Source organism: Dipodomys ordii, unplaced genomic scaffold, assembly GCF_000151885.1.
Source record: "Dipodomys ordii isolate 6190 unplaced genomic scaffold, Dord_2.0 Scaffold31, whole genome shotgun sequence".
Classification (NCBI taxonomy): domain Eukaryota; kingdom Metazoa; phylum Chordata; class Mammalia; order Rodentia; family Heteromyidae; genus Dipodomys; species Dipodomys ordii.
In genome coordinates this window covers 9,815,596-9,838,834 of record NW_012267247.1, presented here as the reverse complement: position 1 = coordinate 9,838,834, position 23,239 = coordinate 9,815,596, and the positions used below count along the sequence as shown (strand labels likewise).

General features: G+C 44.9%; 1 protein-coding gene across 3 annotated transcripts in view; it reads left to right on the top strand.

Annotated features, from left to right (window-relative positions):
* Tom1l2 (target of myb1 like 2 membrane trafficking protein) overlaps window positions 1-23,239 on the top strand; it is a 142,483-nt gene that overhangs the window by 74,051 nt on the left and 45,193 nt on the right. For 2 of the 3 annotated variants that reach the window (XM_013016496.1, XM_013016494.1), the window contains exons 2-4: window positions 8,010-8,094; window positions 16,365-16,443; window positions 21,935-22,084. In XM_013016496.1, the coding sequence (XP_012871950.1) occupies window positions 8,010-8,094; window positions 16,365-16,443; window positions 21,935-22,084 (314 nt within the window). The remainder of the gene's footprint in view (window positions 1-8,009; window positions 8,095-16,364; window positions 16,444-21,934; window positions 22,085-23,239) is intronic. The other variant, XM_013016495.1, reaches the window with a different exon arrangement.

The window sequence follows — 23,239 nt, the reverse complement described above, 5'->3', positions numbered from 1 at the left end:
AAAAAAAAAAAAAAAGCTGTACTACAGGCAGTGACAATACTCCAAGAACATGGCTATTGCTCAAAACATTTGCACAGCAGCCTTCAGTTCACATTACAAAGACTCATTGTTTTAATTAACAATCTTTTTTTTCTAAAAGAGACAACATATTCCTATCTTTTTTAACCTTCAATGATCATACTTGATGTCTAGACCTTTGGCCACCCTGACACCTTGACTAAGCAACATGGTTTTTCAGTACTGATGTTTGAACTCAGGGCCTCCTGCTTGCCTAGGTAGTTGGTTGCTCTACCACTTGAGCCATACCCCAGTCATACTCTGTTACCTGATGAACGCAGTGCACGGTACTGGTCTGTGGTGGTGGTGGTGGGGCCTGGGAAGGCTTTTGAAACTTGGGGTAGTCTTAACCAGAGTCCTCAGAAAACACCAGTCTGGCAGATAAGGAGGGAGTATTGGATCCTTGACATGAGAGCTAGATGGGCTATGGGGACACTACCCTACATTACCCTGCCCTGTGCCACCTATCTCATGCATATTGAAAAAGAGTCTGAGTCACAATGCTAGGAAAGCAATAAACCTGGGCCAGGCCTCTCAGGGAAATCAGAGTCATGAGGGGAGGGTAGCCAAGGTGGTAAGTGGTAAGGCTGGAAAAGACAGGCATGATGCTAGCACCCAGGAAGAATGACACCAGTTAATTTGGGCCAGAGAAAGGAGACTGAGGGTAGAGGTGCCTAGAAATTTGAGGTTGAAGCACAGGATATCTGCTGGGGCAGTGGAGTGCTCAGAGTTTTCCCTAGAGTAAGGATGAACAGAAGTCCCAACCTGAAATGATCCATGCCTCCTGCCTCCTGCTGTTCTGGCTACAGCAGTTATCTCTGAGTGCTCCTCCTTCAAGGTTGTCCCTTTCCTGAACTACTTTACATCTAGACTCACTCACAGTAGGGGCATGTCTATGGTCAGCAACCCAGAAGCCTCCCTCATAGGAGGTTCCTTCTGAAGCAAGAGCTGTCTGTGGAACTGCACTTATGACCTTTTTTCCCTTCCAAGCCAGTAACTGAGAGGCTAGCTGGTCAGAGGCCCATCTAGTGCTAGTCATCACCCCTTTTACAGAATTCGGGCTGTGACATAGTGAGATTGCTCTTCTGTAGGGCCACAAGAGACACAGACTTGGGAGGCTTAATAGAGGAAATATTAAATCAATGAAACCTCATTTCCAAGTTCGGTTTCACAGCAGAATCCATTAACCTTATATTCACCCTCTCCCTTCCTCTAATAATACCAGCAAGGGGTTTAAAGGCATGATAACTTATCCTCAGGGTCAGCACGTTCTATTCAATTACTGGGATTTTGAATTTTCAAGCTAAAAGATGTATACTCATTTTGATTATAAGGAGCCAACCCAAAAAGAACACTTCCTTCTTTCACTTTGCTGGAAATGCCACACAAACTGAACCATGGGTATTTGATTCTGCTGAAACAGAGGAGGGAAGCAAGGCTGACAAAGCAGCTCAAATCAATTCTTATTTTTCTCTTCATAAAAGAATTCCCAGCAAATGGGAACAAAGTTGTATTTGATTGCCCCTGGAACTGAGGCTACTCATTGTTGGCTCTCTCGCTTGGTTTAGTCCCCAGGCCAGAGGAAAGCAAAGTTCAATCTCATTTCTTTTGTCACGTAAATTATCAAATCCTAAAATGAAATCTAGTACAACAGCAGAAACACAGTGCTCCAGGGAGCAATGGAGCAAGTCATTTCTAGCTGGAGCTCTGGGATGGATAAAGATTAAGACAACAGTGACCCTGGTTGCAAAATGCTAGTGGCCAGGGGCTGGGCAGGATAGGGCAGATACACCTCCCATCAAACCTCAGTGCAAGTGTACCTTATCATCTTGATGATGTTGCCATGGCATTCTCTCCATTCAGGAAAGGTCATCTCCTGCCTGGTATAGGACCCAGGCCAGGATGTTCTGAAGCTTTGACCTGACCATAGTGATAGTACTCTTTAGAACCCAGTTTTCCTCTCCACTTACCCCTCCCATGCAATCTAAAACCTCAGGCAGACTTGCTGGCTGGCAGGGAGCCTTATGGTCTGCTGGTAGTGGGCTTTGTTTTGTGTGTGTGTGTTCGCGCGCGTGTGCGCGTGCACGCACATGTGCACTTGCACATTCATGTGCATGCCTGCCTGCCTGCCTGCTAGTCTACCACTTGAGCCATAGCTCCTCCAGCTTTTTGGTTGTTAATTGAAGATAAGAGTCTCAGGGATTTTCCTGGCCAGGCTGGCTTCAAACTGTGATCCTCAGATCTCAGCCTTCTGAGTAGCTAGGATTATAGGTGTGAGCCACCAGCACCTGGTGATGGTTTCTTGGCTGTTGTATCTACCCTTCGCTGTTAAATATAGTGACTTCAGAAACAGCCAGCACCAGAAAGCAAAAAGAGGGCTGGCACAGATTTTGCATTCAGCAGCATCCTTTTGGTGAGAATGAAGAAAACAGCCAAATTATCTACCACCCCAATAATCGAGTGTGAATAGGAGCCCAGAGGTGCCAGCACAAAAGAACAGCATTGAGGATGCTTTGTGCCAGGTGTGGAGAAAGAAGAAAAAGGAGCTTCAATGGGTAGGAAGCTCATTGGACAATGTGCCAAATAATATGAAATGAACCCTCTGGGTTACTATCTGCTAGTGAAGCAGCATTGGCCTCTATGAAGCAGGTGGAAAGAAAAATCAGTCCCAACATTCTTCAACAAACCATTATTGCCTCTTGCTTCAAATTCCTGACATGCTTTGTGAATGTTAATTGCAGTTGCTCCTCTTCCATTGGAACATCAAGAAAATGAATTTCAAGTGCTTTATAGGATATCCTTCCCTCCTTCCCTCTCCCTCCCTTCCCCTTTCTCTCTTCCTTCCTTTGTGTTACTGAGGATTGAATTTGGGGCCTCTCCTACCACTGGAGCCATACTCTAGTAGCTGATATTATAGATATGTGTCGTCATACCCAACTTATAGGATACCCTTTTCCATATTTTATGTCTCTGTCTTCATTTACCTCCCTTTAGAGGATGATAACAGAGCCAGATGAAGGTCCACATAAATATCGTCTGACTAGCCTGCAGACTTCTTCATGGCAGCTCTTTCAAGACAAAGCAGAACCACATGCCTTTTACTCAAGATTGAGAGGGACCTTCCAAGTGCCATGCACCTTCCTTGTTGCTGAGGAGAGAGAGATGACTGTCTTCAGGGGTCAGTGTAATAGATGAGGCAGACAGTCAGGCATGAGGCAGTCCAGCCTAGGCTCTAACAGGAGAGCCACAGCACTCTGGGTACTTTGATGTCTGTGTTGTGGTACCAGGGAGCTATAGAGGACAGGAATGCCACCCTATTGCACTGTGACAGACACAGAGCCTGCAGAATGATGAGATAAGGCAGAGAGAACCAGCCAAAGACTGTACACTGCCAGAGGAAACTACTGAGTCTCTCTGTCTCACTGCTCAGCTAGAGAGAGCTCCAGGAAAGGGTGTGATGCAAAACTGTGAATGGGCTGGGCACTGGTGGCTCATGCCTGTATTCCTAGGTACTCAAGAGTCTGAGATCTGAGGATCCCAGTTTGAAGCCAGCTCAAGCAGGAAAGTCTGTAAGACCCTTTAGCTATCAAAAAAGCTAGAAGTGGAGCTGTGGCTCAAATGATAGAGCACTAGCCTTGAGCATAAAGTCTTAGGGACAGTGCCCAGGTCCCAAGTTCAAGCCCCAGACTTATTTAAAAAAAAACACACCTAAAACAAATAAAATAGCCAAACTGAATGCCTGGGTAGTTCCCATACAAATCAAATCAAGACCTCTGGGGCATGTCTATTGTTGGTGTGTATTCTGTGCAGCCAGGACTGAGAAATACTAACTTAGAGGGGGGAGTGCTACCATGGCCTTTCATCAAATACAAGTGTGTTGTACAGCTATCAAGCACTGACTACTGGGAACATAGTAAGAAGGCAGGACAGACATAGTCCCTACTATCATGGATCTCACAATCCAGAGAGGGACATAAGTCAAGTAACCATGGGACTGGTTCTGATCCTGAGCTCTCGGACACTTCTTTTTTCTTCTCTAGGCCTCAAGTCTTCTGTCAAATGAGGCACCAGACCTGAATGATCTCTAATCCTTATCTCACTGCTCCTTCTAATCCAACAGTTCATTGACCTATATATACTCTCTGTACCTTCCCTCTCTCCCCATCCTTTCTCCCTCCCTTCCTTTCTCCCTTGATCCCTCTCTCCCTTCCTTCCTATGATTTTTTAAACGGTAAAATGAACATAATGTAAAATTTACCGCCTCAATTTTTTTGTTGTTGTTGGTTGTGGGCCTGAACTCTGGGCCTGGGCACTGTCCCTCAGCTCTTCAGCTCAAGGCTAGCCCTCTACCACTTGAGCCACAGCACCACTTCTGGCTTTTTCTGCTTATGTGGTACTGAGGAATTGAACCCAGGGTCTCATGCATGCAAGGCAAACATTCTACCACTGAGCCACCTTCCCAGCCCCTACCTCAACTATTTTTAAGTGTACAGGGCTATGGTATTATCTACACCGTTGTGCAATCCTAACTACCATCCCTTCCCAGAATCTTTTCATGTTCCCAAATTGAGACTTTGTACTCAGTAAGCACTGACCCCACCCCACTGTCTCTCCCTTCAGCCTAACAATTATTGTTTTACTTTCTGACTGTGAGCTCCCCTAGGTAGCTCATAGGATTGGAATCATACATGTGTATTCTTTTATGTTTTGATGATCTCACTGAGCATAATGTCCTTAAGATTCAATCATGGCATAGCATGTGTCAGAATTTCCTTCCTTTGTAAACAATAGCCTGTTTGTATGTACCTGTGAAAGGATAACTGGATGTTTCCCACCTTTTAGTTTATGAATAATTTGGCTGTGAACATGACTACACAAGTATCTCTTTGAGACCCTGCTCTCTATTATTATTATTGTCATCATCATATCATCATCATCATTATTACTAGTGGTTCTGTGGGTCTTTTTTTTTTTTTTTTTTGGTTGTGGGACTTAAACTCTGGGGCCTGGGCCTTGTCCCTCAGCTCTTCAGCTCAAGGCTAGTGCTCTACCACTTGAGCCACTCTGCCACTTCTGGTTTTCTGAGTGGTTTATTGGAGATAAGAGTCTCATGGACTTTCTTGCCCAGGCTGGCTTTGAAGGACAATCCTCAGATCTCAGCCTCCTGAGTAGCTGGGATTACAGGAGTGAGCCACCAGTGCCAGGTAGTTCTGAGGGTCTTAACTCAGGGCTTCTCCACTTGCTAAAGCAAGGGCTCTACCACTTGGAGCCTGTATTCCTAAACTTTGTTTTCTAGCTAAGGTCTCCAGTCTTTATGGGGGACTTGACTTGGACCTTGATCCTCTTACTGTTTGCATGGCTTTAATTCCAGGCACATACCACCATGTCCAGTTTATTTGTTGAGATGGAGTCTTGCTAACTTTTTACAAGTATGCTTAATACTCTGTCCTTTTGATCTCTATCTCCTGAGTAGATGGGATTGTAAGCCTGTACCACTGTACCTGGCCCCTTAATACTTTTGAATATATATTCAGAAGTAGAATTTCTGGATCTTATAGTAATTTTATGTTTAAGTTTTTGAGAACCCACATTACTGTTTTCCATTGTGGTTGCATTATTTTACATTATTTAACTGTGCAGAAAAGACCCATTTTCTCCACATCTTCACCAGCACTTATTATTGTTGATAATAGCCATGGTAATGGATATGGGATAATATCTCATTGTGGGATGCATTTCTCTAATGCTTAGTAAATGGAAATAGTTTTTCATATATTTGCTTGCCATTTGTATTTGCTTGCCTTGGAGAAATGTCTGTTAAAGTCTTTTCTCTATGTTTTAAATTGGGGAGGTTTTTTGTTTTTGTTTTTAAGCAATACTGGGGATTGAGTTTAGGGCCTCTTTTGTGCTAAGCTGTTGCTCTACCACTTGAGCCATACCTCCAGTGCAGTGGTTTTCTTTTTTTTTCTTTTTTTTTTTTTGGGTCCAGTCATGGGGCCTGAACTCTGAGCCTGGGCACTGTCCCTCAGCTCTTCAGCTCAAGGCTAGCGCTCTACCACTTGAGCCACAGCACCACTTCCAGCTTTTTTTTCTCTGCTTATGTGGTACTGAGGAATCGAACCCAGGGCCTCATGCATGCAAGGCAAGCGCTCTACCACTGAGTCATCTTCCCAGCCCTGAACATATTTTCTTGTGCTTGTTAATTATTTGGGTTGCTTGTTTGTTTTTTGCTGTGCTAGAGATCGAACTCAGAACCATATACATGCAATGTAGGTGCTCTACCACTGAGCTCCATCTCCAGTTTTAAATTTTGCTATTGTTCTATTTCTGTATTTTTTTTCATTTGTTGCCTGTGCTTTTGGTGTTATATCCATGAAGTCATTGCCAAATCAATTGTCATGAAGCTTTCCCCTATGCTCTTTCTCTTCTAAAAGTTTTACAGTTTTTGCTGTTTATATTTTTAATTCATTTGGAGTTAATTTTTGTATACAGTGTAAGTTAAGGGTTCACCCTTACTCTTTTGTATGTGGACATCCAGTTTTTCAGTACCATTTGTTGAAAGGATTGTTCTTTCCTCCTTTGAATGGTCAAAGGTTGGTCTGTAGATAAAATAAGCAATGCACGTGAAACAACTAATACCATGTGTTAAATCAGCTTCTGTCACTGTGACAAATGCCTCAGATAAAACATAAGCACTTGCCAGGCACTGGTGGCTCATGCCTGTAATCCTAGATACTCAGGAGGCTACAATATGAGGATTGCAGTTCAAAGTCAGTTCAGGCAGGAAAGTCCATGAGACTCTTATCTCCAGTAAACTACAAAAAAAACCAGAAGCAAAGCTGTGGCTCAAGAAGTAGAAGCTAGCTTTGAGCACAAAAGCTCAGGGACAGTGCCCTGAGTTCAAGCCCCAGGACTTGCAAAAAATAAAAACAACAAAACACCTAAACCTTAAACACCTTAAAAGGAAGAAAGGTTTATTTTGGCTCATAGTTTCAGTACAAGGTCAGTTGGCTCTGTTTGTGGGAAGAACATGGTGGAGGAAAAATCCTCACCTCATGGAGACCATTAAACAAAACAAGTGAAAGGAAGGGGCCAGGGTCCCCTTCAGGATCACATCTCCAATGATCTAACTTCCTTCCATAAAGCTTTACTTCCCAAAGGTTCTGCCACTGCTCAATAGAACCACAGATTGTCAACCAAGCTCTTAGCACCTAGACTTCTGGGGAACATTTAAGATCCAAATCATAACACCATGTTTCTAGTGATCTACTGAATGATGCTTCCTTTTGCTTCCATTTTCCCCCCTGAGATATAGTTTTTAACTGTGGCAGTTGATATTTAATAATTATAATAGAAGGGCTGGAAAGGTAGCTCAGTGGTAGAGTGCTTGCCTAGCATGCATGAGGCCCTGGGTTTGACTCCTTAGCACCATATAAGCAGAAAAAGCCGGAAGTGGTGCTGTGGCTGAAGATCTGAGGGACAGTGCCCAGGCCCAGAGTTCAGGCCCCACAACCAACAAAATAAATAAAATAATAATTATAATAGAAAAAACCTATAGATAACTATGTTCTGAACTATATTCTAAGTGTCTTATTTATATTAGCCCATTTGATTTTCATAGCCATTCAGTGGAATAAATACTATAGTTTTCACTAGGTTTGACAGCTACAGTTAAGTAATTGGCCTCATCTCACACAAGTAAGAAGTGGTGAAGCCTGTATTCAAACCCACAATCTGTGGGCTCCAGTGGCCTATTGTTAGCTCTTTGGTCTAGATTTCAGAGAATGGAGACCACGTTATGACATTTGCCCTTCCTGGGCCCAGCACTCTCCTTGAGTGTTATTTTGGGAAAGTAGCACCCCCAGATTGGCTCTGTTGCATGGCCATGAGTTGGGTATAGGATATTCTATTCCAGGATAAATGTCAACAAGGTTTTCTCTCTGATTTTACAGAAAAGGCAACAGATGGCTCCCTACAGAGTGAAGATTGGACATTGAACATGGAGATCTGTGACATCATCAATGAGACAGAAGAAGGGTATGTGTCCCAGTCATCCCTTCCTTCTGGGAAGCTCTCAGCTCTTAGGAATCATTGAAAGCCTGTTAGGACTCAAGGGTGGTGGATTTGACTTTCTGTAAGTTTTAGTCTGTTTACTTTGGCATTTAGTAGTTTTATCTTTTTCTTGACCATCCCAATGGTAATGACAGTCTCTTGGAATCACACAGGGTCAATAATCCCTACAGTCAAATCATTCAATCCCTACTCCTGTCTGGACTCTGTCTCCACTTGGCAAACATGGTACTCTTTCTCTTCCCCAGAAATCAGAGGTGCCACCATGCACAAGGAAGGGAGGTCCGGGGTATGGGTTGATAAGGCAGGATGTGGGAAAGGACAGACATGGTACAGAGCTGCAGAGTGTTTCTGGCATAGACTTACCCCTGGGTTCCCTCTTGCATTCCTGCACTACTGGACCATTCTTGCTGTCACCTATGGCCTATCTTTTGCTTTGTAGCTCCTCTCTATTTTTAGCCCCACCAATACCATAAACACAGTTATTTATTGTCACCATGCCTTTTCAAACCCAGGTGACATGTTGGGACCAGTGCAGCCCTGGCTTGCATCTTGGCACTATCATTCACTAGTCTCCATCATGTAAAAACTAGCAAATTACTTAACCTCAAAAAAAAAGTCTTTCTTTCATTCAACAGATGTTTGTGAAGTGACTGCTTATGCCAGGCCTTTTTGTTAAGTCCAAAGGACATAGAAATGTGCAAGATATGGAGCTGGGAAGTTGGCTCAGTGGTAGAGCACTCGCCTTGCATGCTTAAGGCCCTGGGTTCGATTCCTCAGCACCACATAAGCAGAAAAAAAAAAAAAGCTCAAGTGGTAGAGTGCTAGCCTTGAGCTGAAGAGCTGAGGGACAGCACCCAGGCCAAGAGTTCAGGCCCCACGACCGGACCCAAAAAAAAAAAAGAAATGTGCAAGATACACTCCTTCCCCTCAGGGAGCTGTCAATCTCAAGGGGGAGATAGGCTGTGAAGTAGACAGCTAAAACTCATAAGCTGATCAGATGAGAGAACACTATGGAAAGAATGGGAAAGAAAAGGCTAGAGATTCACAGTATTAAATAGAGTACTGAAGGAAATTCTCACTAACAGGGTGACATTGAATAAAGCTTTGAAGCAGATGAGGGAGTGAGGCATAAGGATTATACAAAAGAAGAGCCACCCAGGCAGAGGGAATAACAAGCCCAGAAGTCTAGGAGGGTATCTGGTGTGTTTGAAGAACTGCAAAGTGGCTGGTAGAAGCCAGGTGCCGGTGGCTCATGCCTGTAAATTTAGCTACTCAAGAGGCTGAGATCTGAGGATCATGCTTCAAACCCAGCCCCGGCAGGAACACCCATGTTACTCTTATCTCCAGTTAACCACCAGGAAACTGGAAGTGGCACTATGGCTTAGGTGGTAGAGCACTAGCCTTAGGCTGAAGAGCTGAAGGACAGCACCCAGGCCCAGAGTTCAAGCTCCACAACAGACAAAAAAAAAAAAAAGTAGCTGGTAGGCCTACAGTAGAATGACTGAGGAAGGAGGTGCTACAAGATGAGGTCAGTGATATGGGAACCCAGAAATGCAAGGACCTGTGGGCATTAGAATAACTCTGGCTTTGACCTCAGGTAAGAGAGGAACTCACCCACTCATGACTTTCATGGGAGAAGCAGAACAGAAAAGTGGCATGGTTCAACTTTTCATTTTAGAGTTCGCCCAGTCCACTGGGTTCAGAATGGCCTGGCTAGGGCAGGCCAGGGACAGAGCAGTAATCCAAAAGGAGATTTTTACAGTCATCCTGGTGTGAGATGATGGTGGCCTCCACCAGGAAAGTAGTAGGATACAGAGAGAATGGTTAGGTTCTGGCTAGATTCAGAAGGCAGAACCAGCAGAATCTGTGATATGAGGCAAACAAAGAGACAAGGATAATACCAAGGTTTGGGTTCTGGAGAACCACATGATGGAGCAGCTACCTGTAAGACAAATCAGCCTAGGGGACAGAGACAAAAGCCAGATCCAAGCTGCCATCTCAGCTCCCAGAAGAAATGTTGTAAAGTGACTGACTGACTGCACAGGTGACTGTGGAGTTAGAAGCAGGAGCCTTCATCAGCCCATCTCTAATACCATAATTTCTGGCTCCTTTCTTCTCTTGTACTGCACTCAAATACCACTCATTCTCTCATTTATCCAGACTCCCCACAATTTGACCCCTACAGATGGAGAGTAGGATTCTAGGATTCCAAGGTGAATGTGCCAGCCCACCCATGAGAGCTCACTTGGGAGTGCTGGCCAGACTGAGGTGAATATGGCAAGCTCTGAGGGAGAAGCACAGCACATACTTTGTGAAAGGACCCACATTGAGCTGGACTTCAAAGCTGGCAGGAAGAGCAGTGTTCCCTGTGCCCAGGGGCATGAGGAAAGCCAACAGGTTGCAGGATACAGACAGTCTGGGGTACAACGTGAAGAATGAATGTCTGAAATTAGGTTGGAGGGTTGCCAAGGTTGGTATGTGTTTATCTCCTCTATGGTTTCCCCCAGAGGTTGCATCCGCTCCTGTCTTTTCCTTCTCATCCTGTTTCTGCAGCAGATCTCAGCAAGTGATTGCTAACAAACCTTCAAGGCTTTCTCAGGCTCTTAGGACAAAATAACCCTCAGCATACTCCTTTATAGCCTTTCAACCCCACTGATCGTTCAAGTCTCTAGCTTGAAATTCTCTTCAAAGATGAGTGCCATACAAACATGCAAACAACTCTTATTTTCCAGTGAATTGCTCAAATACCTATGTGGCTTGAGGGCAGATGGCCAAGGAAGTATGGGATGTTCCTCCTTCCAAAGGTGCTAAATCCCTTCCAAAATCTGCCCAGTCTGGTGAGCTGTTTTCTCAGTCATGGCTTACAGAAGGCCTGGTCACAACTTCTACTGTGATCCAAGCTCCTGTTCTTGTGTGTTGGAACTAGGGGACTATGGTAATTCTTGAGGAGTTTCTGTGCTTACCTCTACTCTCAGGTGATTGTCAAATTCCTTCCCAAAACACCACAAACTGGACTGAGTGCCATCCATTCCTTTCTGCCTCTCACTGGAGGGCTCCTGAATGCTGCTCCTTGTATTTCTTTGCCCAGTCTCTTTCTCTAGTTCCCAATAGTCACTGACCTCAGTGTCAATCTCACTTCTCTGGAATGGGAGGGGTTTTCTCCCAAGTTGAACAAGTCCTCCGTTATACAATTTCATAGTATCTGGTGTTGGACATCATATATCTGTGTGATGTCTGTTAGTGTCTGTGTGTGCTGCAAACCCTCTAATCTGTGAGCTCCATGAGGGTAGGAATCCTGTTTTGTTCACCATTTTATCCTGAGTAGAGCACAGCATGCATCTTGTCAGCTCTTAGTAAATCTTTTTTTAAGTAAGTGAATAAATGAAGGAAAAAATTAAGGTATTCATGGTCTGATAAACAATTCAGACAAGAAAGACAGACCGACAGACTGACAGACACTCATACACACACACACACACACACACACACACACACACACACACTATTGTCATGGAGGCAGAGTAACACAGTGGCCACTTATTAGCTTTGGGGCTGACACTCAAGTAGAATCTTGTAGGATACCAGGGTATTAGCAAGATGAGACAGGTTGATGATGGTAGGAAGGTGGAGCTTCCTGGCCAGAGAGCAGTGCATAGATCAGGTATATAGGAAGCATCCAGGAGTGGATTTAGGGTTGTGGAACCTGGGGTAGAAGCCTATATCGCCTCTCACTTGTACAAACAGTAGGTGTGTTACTTTGTCTTCCTGTGTCTCAAGTTTCCTCATTTATAAAATGGAGGTTCCAGTAGTATTCAGTATTCATTTCATGTGGCTGTGAAAGGATTAAAGAAGCAAATGCATATAAAGTACCTCGCTATTTGGACATGGTGTCTATCTCCATGTGTGTCAGTCAGCTTTCTATTATTCAATTGTTGTAACAAATACTTGAAATAATCAACTTAAAAAGAGGAAAGCCTTATTTTGGCTCAGAGTTTGAGGATTTCAGTCTGTTAGTCGGTTGCTTTTGGGTCTGTGGAAAGGTAGCATATTATAATAGGAGAGTGTGTGGCAGGAGAAGCTGCTTAATTTATGCTGGCCAGAAAGCAAAGCAGAAAGGGACTTGAGTCTCAATATTCTCATCAATCACACACCACAATGACCTTATTCCTTCACTGAGGCCCTACCTTCTAAAGGTACTACTACCTCTGAGTAGAACCACAGACTAGAAGCTCAGCTTATAATTCATGGGCCTAAAGCTGCCATGTATATTGATAAATCTAATAAAATAATGAAATCAATTATTAAAAAAAATAACTCATGGGTCTTTGGAAAATACTTCAAATTCAAATATAGTACCATGCCACTTATATGGATTGGCTATTTATCTTTTAGTATTTTTTTTTCTTGGTCACGGGGCTTGAACCTAGGGACTGGGCAATGTGCCTGAGTTTTTTGCTCAAAGCTAGTGCTCTACCACTTTGAGCCACAGCGCCACTTCCCATTTTCTGGTGGTTAATTGGAGATAAAAGCTCTCCTCATCTGAGGCCTCCCCTACCTTCTAAGTTTCTCTTTAATTTGAGCCATATCATTCACAGAGAATGGAACATGCACCCACCTAGTGCCCTCTACGCCTGCCACCTCATGGAGGAAATACATAGTGTTGGTGGCTAGGGATAGGGGAGCTTTAGTAGCCTGAGAGTGTGTGAGGGGGAAAAGAAGGAGGGGAGGATAGGGGAGGATTGGTAGAGGTAGAAGGTTTTGAGGGGACAGTTTTAGCTAAAAGAACTTGGGTTGTGGAACAAGAAGAGTGTAGGGATGGCTGGGAACGGAGGTGGGGAAAAATGTTTGTGCATAGGGCACCTCTGACCTTTTGCCATTCCACTGGAAGAAATTGTCCATATTTTGCAATATTTGAGGGAGTCAAAAGTCCCATACTCGGGCCATTGGATTGTGATTGTCCAATTGATACTGAGGCCAAATTTCTATGCAGAAACAGATTCTTTGATTTTAGATCCAGTTTCCAACCCAGAATAATTAGAAGACAAACCAGTTGGAATCAGCTGTCAGCTGGAATGGACTATTGTGACCCCATGTAGACGGCAGTGAGGACAAGGATGATGACCAAGAACTTCTATTAGTTCATCCTCAAATACTAGGTTAAGGCCAGCATGATCCTCCACTAAGTGGCTGGGCATCCCTAAAAACCAGTAAGCCAGAGGGGGTCCCTGGAAAACCAGGAGTTTCACTCTCCAGGGCCCTTCAAGGAAACCAGAATCCTTACCTCCCAGAAGGAGGTGCTCTTAGGAGAAATGGCTAGTGGTGGTGTAGCGTAGAGGTGATCAAGTGGTGAATGATCTCTGGTCTGGAGGTCAAGAGGGAAGGGGAGGGAGGAAAGAATGGAGGGATGAAGGGAGAGAGATTAGGCTAACAGCAGGCTAACCACAGAGTTTACTAATCCAATCAGTAAAGACCTAGCTCAAGATCTTGCCTTACCTATGTAGGCTTAAGCACTTAAGCAGCTAAAGCCATGACCTGGTGAGAGTGGAGACTTCTGCACAGTCCTCTGTTTGGTACGACTTGCACACACACACCCTTTTTTGTTTGTTTGTTTGTTGTGGGGCTTGAGCTCTGGGACTAGGTACTGTCCCTGAGCTCTTCAGCTCAAGGCTAGCGCTCTACCACTTGAGCCACAGTGCCACTTCTGGCTTTCTAGTGTTTTATTGGAGATAAGAGTTTCATGTACTTTTCCTGCCCAGGCTGACTTTGAACCGTGATCCTAGTTGGGAGGAACCCTGCTGACTATCTGATTGTTGCATACCCTAGTGAGCCAGAGATGCTGGTGCTCCACCTTCCAGAAGTGTGCTTTACCATCCAGAATTATGCAGCCTTGGGGCACAGGAGAAGTCTAGGAGGAGAAGAAAGCGTGCACTGAGAGGGATGGTAGCTGTGGGACTGGAATGATCATGGGTGGGAGAGAAGAAATCAGTCTAAATTCCTGGCCAATAGGCACTGAGTTTCACAAGCTCAACCCATCCTAGCAGAGCTGCTCACGATCTATTTGCAGAAATTTGCATCCCCTTTTGGGAACTGCACCTGACGTAAGCACACTGGCCCGAAGCCATCTACCTCTTAGCTACCCTTTGACACAGGAGCCAAGAATTCCCATAAGGGCAGCTATGTTTCAAGTTTGGAATGGGAAATGGGAGGGGAAGAGTTTAGGGTTTTTTTTTTTTGTTTTGTTTTTGGTTGGTCATGGGTCCTGAACTCTGGGCCTGGGTGCTGTCCCTCAGCTCTTCAGCTCAAGGCTAGAGCTCTACCACTTGAGCCACAGTACCACTTCTGGCTTTTTATGTTATGTGGTGCTGAGGAATCGAACCCAGGGCCTCATGCATGGGAGGCAAGCACTCTACCACTGAGCCACCTTCCCAGTCCCCTTTTTTTAAAAATTTCTTTTAGAAGCTTGCCTTGAGATTGCTTTCCTTGAGACTCTGGCTTTTTCTCTAGATTATGCTGTGAGCAGAACTTAACCTATCCTCCCCTGACTCCCTAATACCCATCTGACAGGACATTTTCATTTGGCAAATAAAGTTCAAACACTGTTTCCCAAACACTAAACAGGAAAGACTAGAGTATGATCACTGTGATAGCACAGGGCTGGCCTGCAGCAGGTCAAGGTAACAGCATCCGGGGACTGGGCTCTACGCCAGGGCCAGCTCTTAGTCCCACAACCTTGTTGAATCCTGGATTAGAATAATTTATATAACATATTAGACATAAAGCCTCCATAGAATAAGTTTGCTTAGAGTGCTGGCTTGGGATCACAATATTCAGGTGTAATTGAAGGAAGAATTAATTCCAAGTTCAAAACCCTCAGTTTAGGAATAGGCTTTTGAACAGGGCCCATTTGTAAACTAAAGTTTGCCTCAGATTTTCTCTGAGAATCCACGTTGGATTGGTTGCCTAAAAATACACGATCCTTGGTTTTTGTGGGGGAGACTTGAGTAAATTTTCTCTGGGAAAAGGAGTTCCTGGAAGTCTAAGAGCAGCTGAACTTCCTGGCCTCAGCAAAGATCTGACCATTCTTTCTTCCATATCTCTCTTGTGATTTCTCCAGAAGATTCTTCAGTATATCCACACACCAATAGATCAGTTACTGTCTTGAATGAACAATTGGCATGTGATATAAAATTCAAAAGGCTTGTAAAAAGGCAATCCAATGAAAAGCTTTCCTCCTCTTTCCCTCCTTTGGGACAAGTACCATCACCAAGTTTTTCCAGCTCCCTCCAAAATCTCTTCTGGACACTGGCATATGCTACCTTTACATTTGCTGCCCTTTTATAATGTAAAAGTAGCATTCCATATTCACTATTCTGCCATTGACTTTATATACATGCCTATTTTGCCCCCAGTGGAACCAGGGCCTAGTGGGTACATGCTTGGCAAATACTCTACCACTTAGCTACATCCCCAATCCTTATGCACATGATGTGAATTTAGTCATAATGGTGGATAAGGACTTCCTTTATTATTATTTATTTTTTTGCCAGTCCTAGGGCTTGAACTCTGGACCTGTGTTATCACTGGAGCCACAGCTCCAGTTCTGGCTTTGTAAAAATAGTGTTTAGTACAATACTCAATAGGAAGTGTACTCATTACCTTACTCATGTAACTGTAACCCTCTGTATAGTATCTTTACAATAAAAAAAAAATAGTGTTTAGTGTAGATAAGAGTCTCCTTCCTGGGCTGGCTTTCAACCTAGATCCTCAGATTTTAGCCTTTCTGAGTTGCTACCAGCATCTGGCAAGAACTTTCTTTATTCTTCTTTGAGCTGCATAGTATTCTCCTGGGTAGATGAACCTGTTTCCTGTTGGTAGGCATTCAGTTTGTTTCAACTTTTTAATGGCTGCAAACATGCTAAAGTGAATAATTGGGGTTTTTTTTTTCAGTCCTGGAGCTTGAACTCAGGGCCTGGGCACTATCCCTGAACTTCTTTTGCTCACGCCTAGCACTCTACTACTTTAGCACAGCACCATTTCTGGCTTTTTCTGCTGCTTTTTCTGGTATACTGAGGAATTCAACCAGGGCCTTCATGCATGCAAGGCAAGCTCTCTACCACTAAGCCACATTCCCAGCCAAAGTGAATAATCTTGTTACGTGTGCTAGCTGACAATGGGAGTGAATCTGTCAGCTAGTTCCCCTGTGAGGACCTTAATATGTCTATCCTTTTCTCTAGGCCAAAAGATGCCATTCGAGCTTTGAAGAAGCGGCTCAGTGGGAATCGGAACTACAGAGAAGTGATGCTAGCACTAACGGTGAGCATTCTTTCCTAAGAGGAAAACCTCAGGATATTTCCAGCCTTATCCCTCCCATGACCTTCCCTCTGTCCTCTCACACAGCCTCTTAGTGGATGGCCTGTGCTGCTGGTGTTCAGCACAGCCTTCTGGTATGCCTTTGGGGGGATGGTAAAAGTATGCCAGCAACAGAAGGTGTGGGTAGCACTGTTGAGTAGAGGGGCCAGCGTGGATCTCCATCAGCCCACTGTGAGACACTAGGTGTCTGTTTCCTCTTCTTTTTTTTTTTTTGTCAGTCATGGGGGCTGAACTCTGGGTCTGGGTGCTGTCCCTCAACTCTTCAGCTCAAGGCTAGCACCCTACCACTTGAGCCACAGCTCCACTTCCCGCTTTTTTCTGCTTATGTGATGCTGAGGGATTGAACCCAGGGCCTCATGGATGTGAGGCAAGCACTCTACCACTGAGCCAACTTCCCAGCCTTTTTTTTTTTTTTTTGTCGGTTGTGGGGCTTGAACTCTGGGCTTGTGCGCTGTCTCAGCGCTCTTCAGCTCAAGGTGAGTACTTTACCGCATGAGCCACAGCGCCACTTCCAGTTTTCTAGTGAGTTATTGGAGATAAGAGTCTCACAGCCTTTCCTGCCTGGGATGGCTTTGAACCGTGATCCTCAGATCTCAGCCTCCTGAGTAGCTAGGATTGCAGGCATGAGCCACTAGTCCCCGGTGTGTGTGTGTGTGTGTGTGTGTGTGTGTGTGTGTGTGTGTGTGTGTGTGTGTGTGTGTGTGAGCCACTAGTCCCCGGTGTGTGTGTGTGTGTGTGTGTGTGTGTGTGTGTGTGTGTGTGTGTGTGTGATGGGGCTTGAACTTGCAGTCTTGAGCACTGTCCTTGACCTCTTTTGCTCCAGGCTGGAGCTCTACCACTTTGAGCCACAGCACTACCCCCAGTTTGGAGCAGTTTTCTCTTTATAAAGATGTTTTAGGGCTGGGAAGGTAGCTCAGTGGTAGAGCGCTTGTCTTGCATGCATGAGGCCCTGGGTTCGATTCTTCAGCACCACATAAGCAAAAAGAAAAAAGCCAGAAGTGGTGCTGTGGCTCAAGTGGTAGAGCGCTAGCCTTGAGCTGAAGAGCTGAGGGACAGTGCCCAGGCCCAGAGTTCAGGCTCTATGACCGGACCCCCCCCCAAAAAAAAGATGTTTTACCTCTACCTGTCCAATACCTATTCTGGACTGCACCAAGCTTTTCAGATGTTAATAGAGATGTGTACATCCATTTTCCTAAATGGGTTTGATTACCCCTAATATAGATGAGACTTAGAAAAGGTCTCGAGGTTTTGCTCAGCCTTCACAACTAGTAAGGTGCCAAACTGGGTTGTCATCATAAATAGTGTTTTGTTTGGTGTAAAAACTTGAAAATAGTCTAAAGGTCTTCTTGAAAAAGTCAGCCAAGATATTCTTTTCAGGTAGAAGAGAGCAGCTTTTTGCTCTTCTTAAGAAGTCAGAGAGTTAAAAGGGAGACTTCAGATGCTATTTCTGTCTTGAAAGCTAACAGTGTTTCAGATGTGGCAAAATCTGGGCCACAGTAAGTTTTTATAGTGAAAACTATAACAGGTCAGCATGTCGACTTCTGTAGATTTGAAATAGTAGGTTATTTATCCAAAACAGCCATAATATGTTTCCTTTTAAAGCAGAGAAGTTTTGGCTTTTCTTTTTCCCAAGTAAAAGCCCAAAACTTATTAGAAGAGTTCTCTTTTTCCTGAGAATTGAATAATAAAGGCAAAGAGACCAATTGAGAAATAGTTGAAAGTTTTAATTTTTTTTTCCTCAATTTGAGCTACAGTGCTCACAGAAGTTACCACTTCACATCAGCCGGGAAGGAGCTGGAACATGTCAGGGCACCTTTCTGGTGTCTAACACTGCTCTCTCACACAGCTTCCTGGTGGCCATCCTGGGTAGAAATCTTTCCAAAGAGGCTGCCTTTTCTTGCCTTCCTACAGCAGGGCCTGGCTGATACATCTGGCCTTCCAACTAGTCAAGTCTTTGCTACAAATCCAATAATAGTTTTGGGAGATATGTTGGTATTCAGAGTTGTCCCCCTTCCTGGCACACTTTTCGTGGTTACATCTGCTTTGATAGCCTAACTTGTTTTGTTGGTGGCCGGAAATTCTCCTGCTTTTTGTGGCTCTTTCCTAAGCCACATAAACTGTCCCTACCAAGACAGTTCATATTTTCTTGAAGTAGGAGAGCTCCTAAGGCGCTGTCTGCTTTAGCCCCCATATATATGTCCCAATTGTCCACTTCTGATTGCTTAAACCTCTGGGTTTTGGCTGAACCCAGAAAGTTGCTACTGCACCTTATGCCCTAGAACCTACAGGGGCCTTTGGGTGAGAGTGGCCTGAAGTGGCTCTTGCCACTTCACACCAGAAGGTTTCTTGTGTCTCCTGCTTAGATAGGCATGAGCTGCTCTGTAACACGTACACATCAGGCATTTCCAAAAGCAAGCTGGGACCCATGGGCCTTGAAGTCTGCTTTTTGGAACTGAAGTCTCTACCTTGGGAGTGGAGACAAACCCATAGGTTTCCCTGTCATCTGACCACAGCCTGCCTTTGTTTGCTGTTCTCTCCACTCACACCTGCTCCCCTACCTCTTGCTTTGCCCTTCTCTACCTGCTCCTCCTGGCCCAGCAGCTCTGACCTGAGTCAAGAGAAGGCTGTAGAGAATCCTAGAGAAAAGAGTACCTGCAAGCTGCTTGGGGGCAGGAAGTACCTCTCTGGCTCCTTTTGATAGTCCCCATAAGTCACTGAACATGAGTCCCCACAGATCACTGAGCATGAAGCCTGTTCACCTTGTGGTGAACAGAATCAGGTACTCTGGCTCCTTTTGATGGCCTCACAGATCACTGAGCATGAAGTCTCTTCACCTCTTGGTGAACAGAATCAGGTACAAGCAGCCCCCTTAGCTGAGTAAAACCAGAGCTCTGTGGTGGCTCTGAAGAGCTGTACAAAAGAGACTTCCTAGCCGGGCACTGGTGGCTCACACCTGTAATCCTAGCTACTCGGGAGGCTGAGATCTGAGGATCGAGGTTCAAAGCCAGCCTGGGCAGGAAAGTCCGTGAGACTCTTATCTCCAATAAAGCACTAGAAAACCGGAAGTGCCACTGTGGCTCAAGCGGTAGAGCACTGGCCTTGAGCTGAAGAGCGCAGGGACAGCGCCCAAGCCCAGAGTTCAAGTTCCATGACCGACAAAAAAAAAGAGACTTCCTGGTGCATGGAGCAGGACTTGGGCATCAGGAGTCCCACTCTGGCCCCTAAGTACCTCTGAACCTCCATTTCCTCATCTTCAAAGTGGGATAGTGTCTACGTTCTAGGGTTATTTCAAGGAACAAAATAGTGGACAAGAAATCTAGTATATTCTGCTTGATATATGAGGGACTCTCACTCATGCAGCTCGTTGGAGAGCCTGGTGTCCCCAGATATGTGAGGAGACCAGGGCTTCTGAGAGGGCAGATCAGAATTCCCATCCTGCCTCTGGCATTAACCAACAATGTTGTACTTAGAGCCATCTCTTCACCTTTGTAGGCCTCATAACTTAAAAAAAAAAGGGGGGGAAGGGTTAAAAGATTTACTTAGAATGGATTGAAATTACATATGGTATAGAGGGACATCATAGTGCCTGGTATGTAGGCAGCATTTAGTCAATGTCAGTTTGGGACCTTTCTTTCTGACAATGTTTGGTCAAGGAAAAGTATGATGGTATGAATCATATTTTGGAATGGCTGTGTAAGTTAACCCACAGTCAGATGAGTTTGGGTAAATGAGAATAAATGTGGCAATCAGAAATGCCCCCTTAGGATAATAAAAAAAATTTAAAAAAAAGAAATGCCCCCTTGTTGCTGGTGATATCCCTGAGGAAGCATTCCTGTCAGTTGACTGAGCCACTAAAGAGGGTTGCATGAGTTGTCTTCCATCGAACCCAGAGGATCAGAGAATTATGTTCAAGGCTGGAGCAGTCCTGCATGGTGGCTACTAGGTCTATAATCCTAGCAGCTTGGGAGATAGAGATGAGTAGGATCATAGTTCAATACCAGTCTAGGCAAAATAGTGAGACAACCCCATCTCAACAAACAAGCCAGACATGGAGGTTTGTACCTATAATTCCAGCTACTTCAGAGGCTGTAGTTAGGAGAATTATAATCTAAGGTTGGGTGTGGCTCAGGTGGTGAGCACTTGCCTGCAAGCATGAGACCCTAAGTTCAAATTCCTTATACTAAAAACAAACAGACAAACCCTGAGAAACCGTACCAGTTATACCTTTGGACTCGACGAGACCTCTTGTCTGTCCTATGAGAGAGTAGGATCTCCCTTTATTTGCCTTCTAGATTAGTTTTGGTTTTTATTTTGGGTCCGGTCATGGGCCTGAACTCTGAGCCTGGCTGCTGCCCCTCAGCTCTTCAGTTCAAGGCTAGTGCTCTACCACTTGAGCCACAGCACCACTTCTGGCTTGTTTTTTTGCTTATGGGTGCTGAGGAATCGAACCCAGGGCCTCAAGCATGCAAGACAAGCGCTTTACCACTAAGCCACCTTCCCAGCCTGCCTTCTAGATTAGTATTCTACAATCATAGTGATTCCTTACCCTGTGCAGGACACTGCTAGATGCTTTATATACATCCTTTCTAATCTTCCAACTATACTTCAAGGAAGAGATCATCTTGCTTTGCAGATGAGGATGCTGAGGTCCAGAAAGGCTTGTCCTGGGCCATACAGGAAAGAAGTGTCCGATGCTAGTCAAGCCCCATTGATAACCTGGTCAGAATCCATCAGCTAGTCTCTCTGAACAGCTGAGGCCTAAGGGCCACCCCAGACAAGGGAGGAGTAGGCAGGATGTGAACTGAACATGGATCTTAAAACCAACTAGCAACCGAGTCCCACAAACCATTTGTAAAGGGTAAAATATCCCTTGTCATTGCTGAATTTATCAGAGAAGCAGAATACGTGTGTGTGTGTGTGTGTGTGTGTGTGTGTGTGTGTGTGTGTGCTTGAGTGTGTGTTTGTGTGTATGTTTGCTTCTCCATACACAAGGGTCAGTAACTCACTGACAATTCAAGCTGTCACAGCAGCCTTCTCCTGTAACAGAGCCTGTGTCCCATTGGTTAATGTCTCACACCCAGAGGCCCAGAGAGAGGAGTTAAAATGCTAATTTTCAGGGACCGCTCAGTCATTTTGATCCCATTAAAACACCAGCATCCTTCTCATGCAAAACCGGTGCCTCAATTACCAACTAATTGCCTGATTATTGTGCAGGGACAGGAGCTTTCAGTCAGCACCGGCTGCTGTCATCCCACAGGAGCGGCTGAATTAGAGTGTGGGAATGCATGTGCGCAGAGGTTTGGCTCTGGAGGAGACATGTCAGGAAGATGATCTAGGAACAAGACAGGGGTGGGGAACTCAGCTGTCCTCCTTACTTCCCAGTGTCTCCTCTAGCTCCCACAGTGGTAACCTCTCACTTCCTTCCCCACATCAGGTGCTGGAGACATGTGTTAAGAACTGTGGCCACCGCTTCCATATCCTTGTGGCCAACCGAGACTTCATTGACAGCGTTCTGGTCAAAATCATCTCTCCTAAGAACAACCCTCCCACCATTGTACAGGACAAAGTGCTTGCTCTAATCCAGGTAGGCTGGCTTCCCTCACTTGATTTGTTAGGGCCCCTGATGCATCTTCATGCTCTTTGACCATTTGAATGGGGGGGAAATGGTTTCCAGGCTGGGCACTAGTGGCTCATGCCTGTAATCCTACCTACTCAGGAGACTGAGATCTGAGGATCGCGGTTCACCCCAGACAGGAAAGTCTATGAGACTCTTATCTCCAATGAACCACTAGGAAACCAGAAGTGGTTCTGTGGCTCAAGTGGTAGAGTGCTAGCTTTAGCTGAAGAGCTCAGTGTCAGCACCCAGGCCCAGAGTTCAAGCCCCACGACCAAAAAAAAAAAAAGTTTTCAGGTTTAAATATATGCTATAAAATAAGTAATTTTGAAAAAGCAAAACATATTTTTGCATATTCATCCCAATGGAATGAATCACCCCCTAAGTGGTGGCTCTCCAGCCAGTTGACAGAGCCTTCAGAAAACCTTTTGGGTGCCTATCCCTTTGTTGCCCACAAAGGCTGGCAGGTTGGGGTTCCTGGACAGGGTTTTGAGACAATGTAGAATAGGAAGGACCATGTTGGACCTATGTGCAGGGTTTGAGAGGTTGTAGAGCAAGGAAAAATTCTGGGGTAAGAATGGCATTAGGGATGTTTTACTGAAGCAGTGACTTTTCTGTCAGACTCTGAAGAGTAAGGGAAGAGCTTGTGGAAAGATCATAGTATAAGAAGCATCTGAGGCAGAGAAAAGCATGTGCAAAGGCCAAGAAGTATCAGGAAAGCAGTTGACACATTAATATTTATGTAACAAATTACCCAAAGCTTAGCAGCTTATATATCATCTCCTGGTTTCTATGAGCCTGGCACCCAGGAGTAGCTTGACTGGGAGATGTTGGCTTGAGATCTCTCATTAGGTGGTATTTGTCCTGAGGCTCCACTGTGATTGGAGGTTCTGCTTCCAAGATGGTACACACCCTCCTCCCCCAATGGTTATTGACAGGAAGCCTCAGTTCCATGCTAAGTATTAACAGGAGACCTGAGTTTCCCACTAAATGGATGTCCAGAAAGTCATATACATTATCTTTTTTTATTTTTTTTATTTTTATTTTTGGGTCCGGTCATGGGGCCTGAACTCTGGGCCTGGGCGCTGTCCCTCAGCTCTTCAGCTCAAGGCTAGTACTCTACCA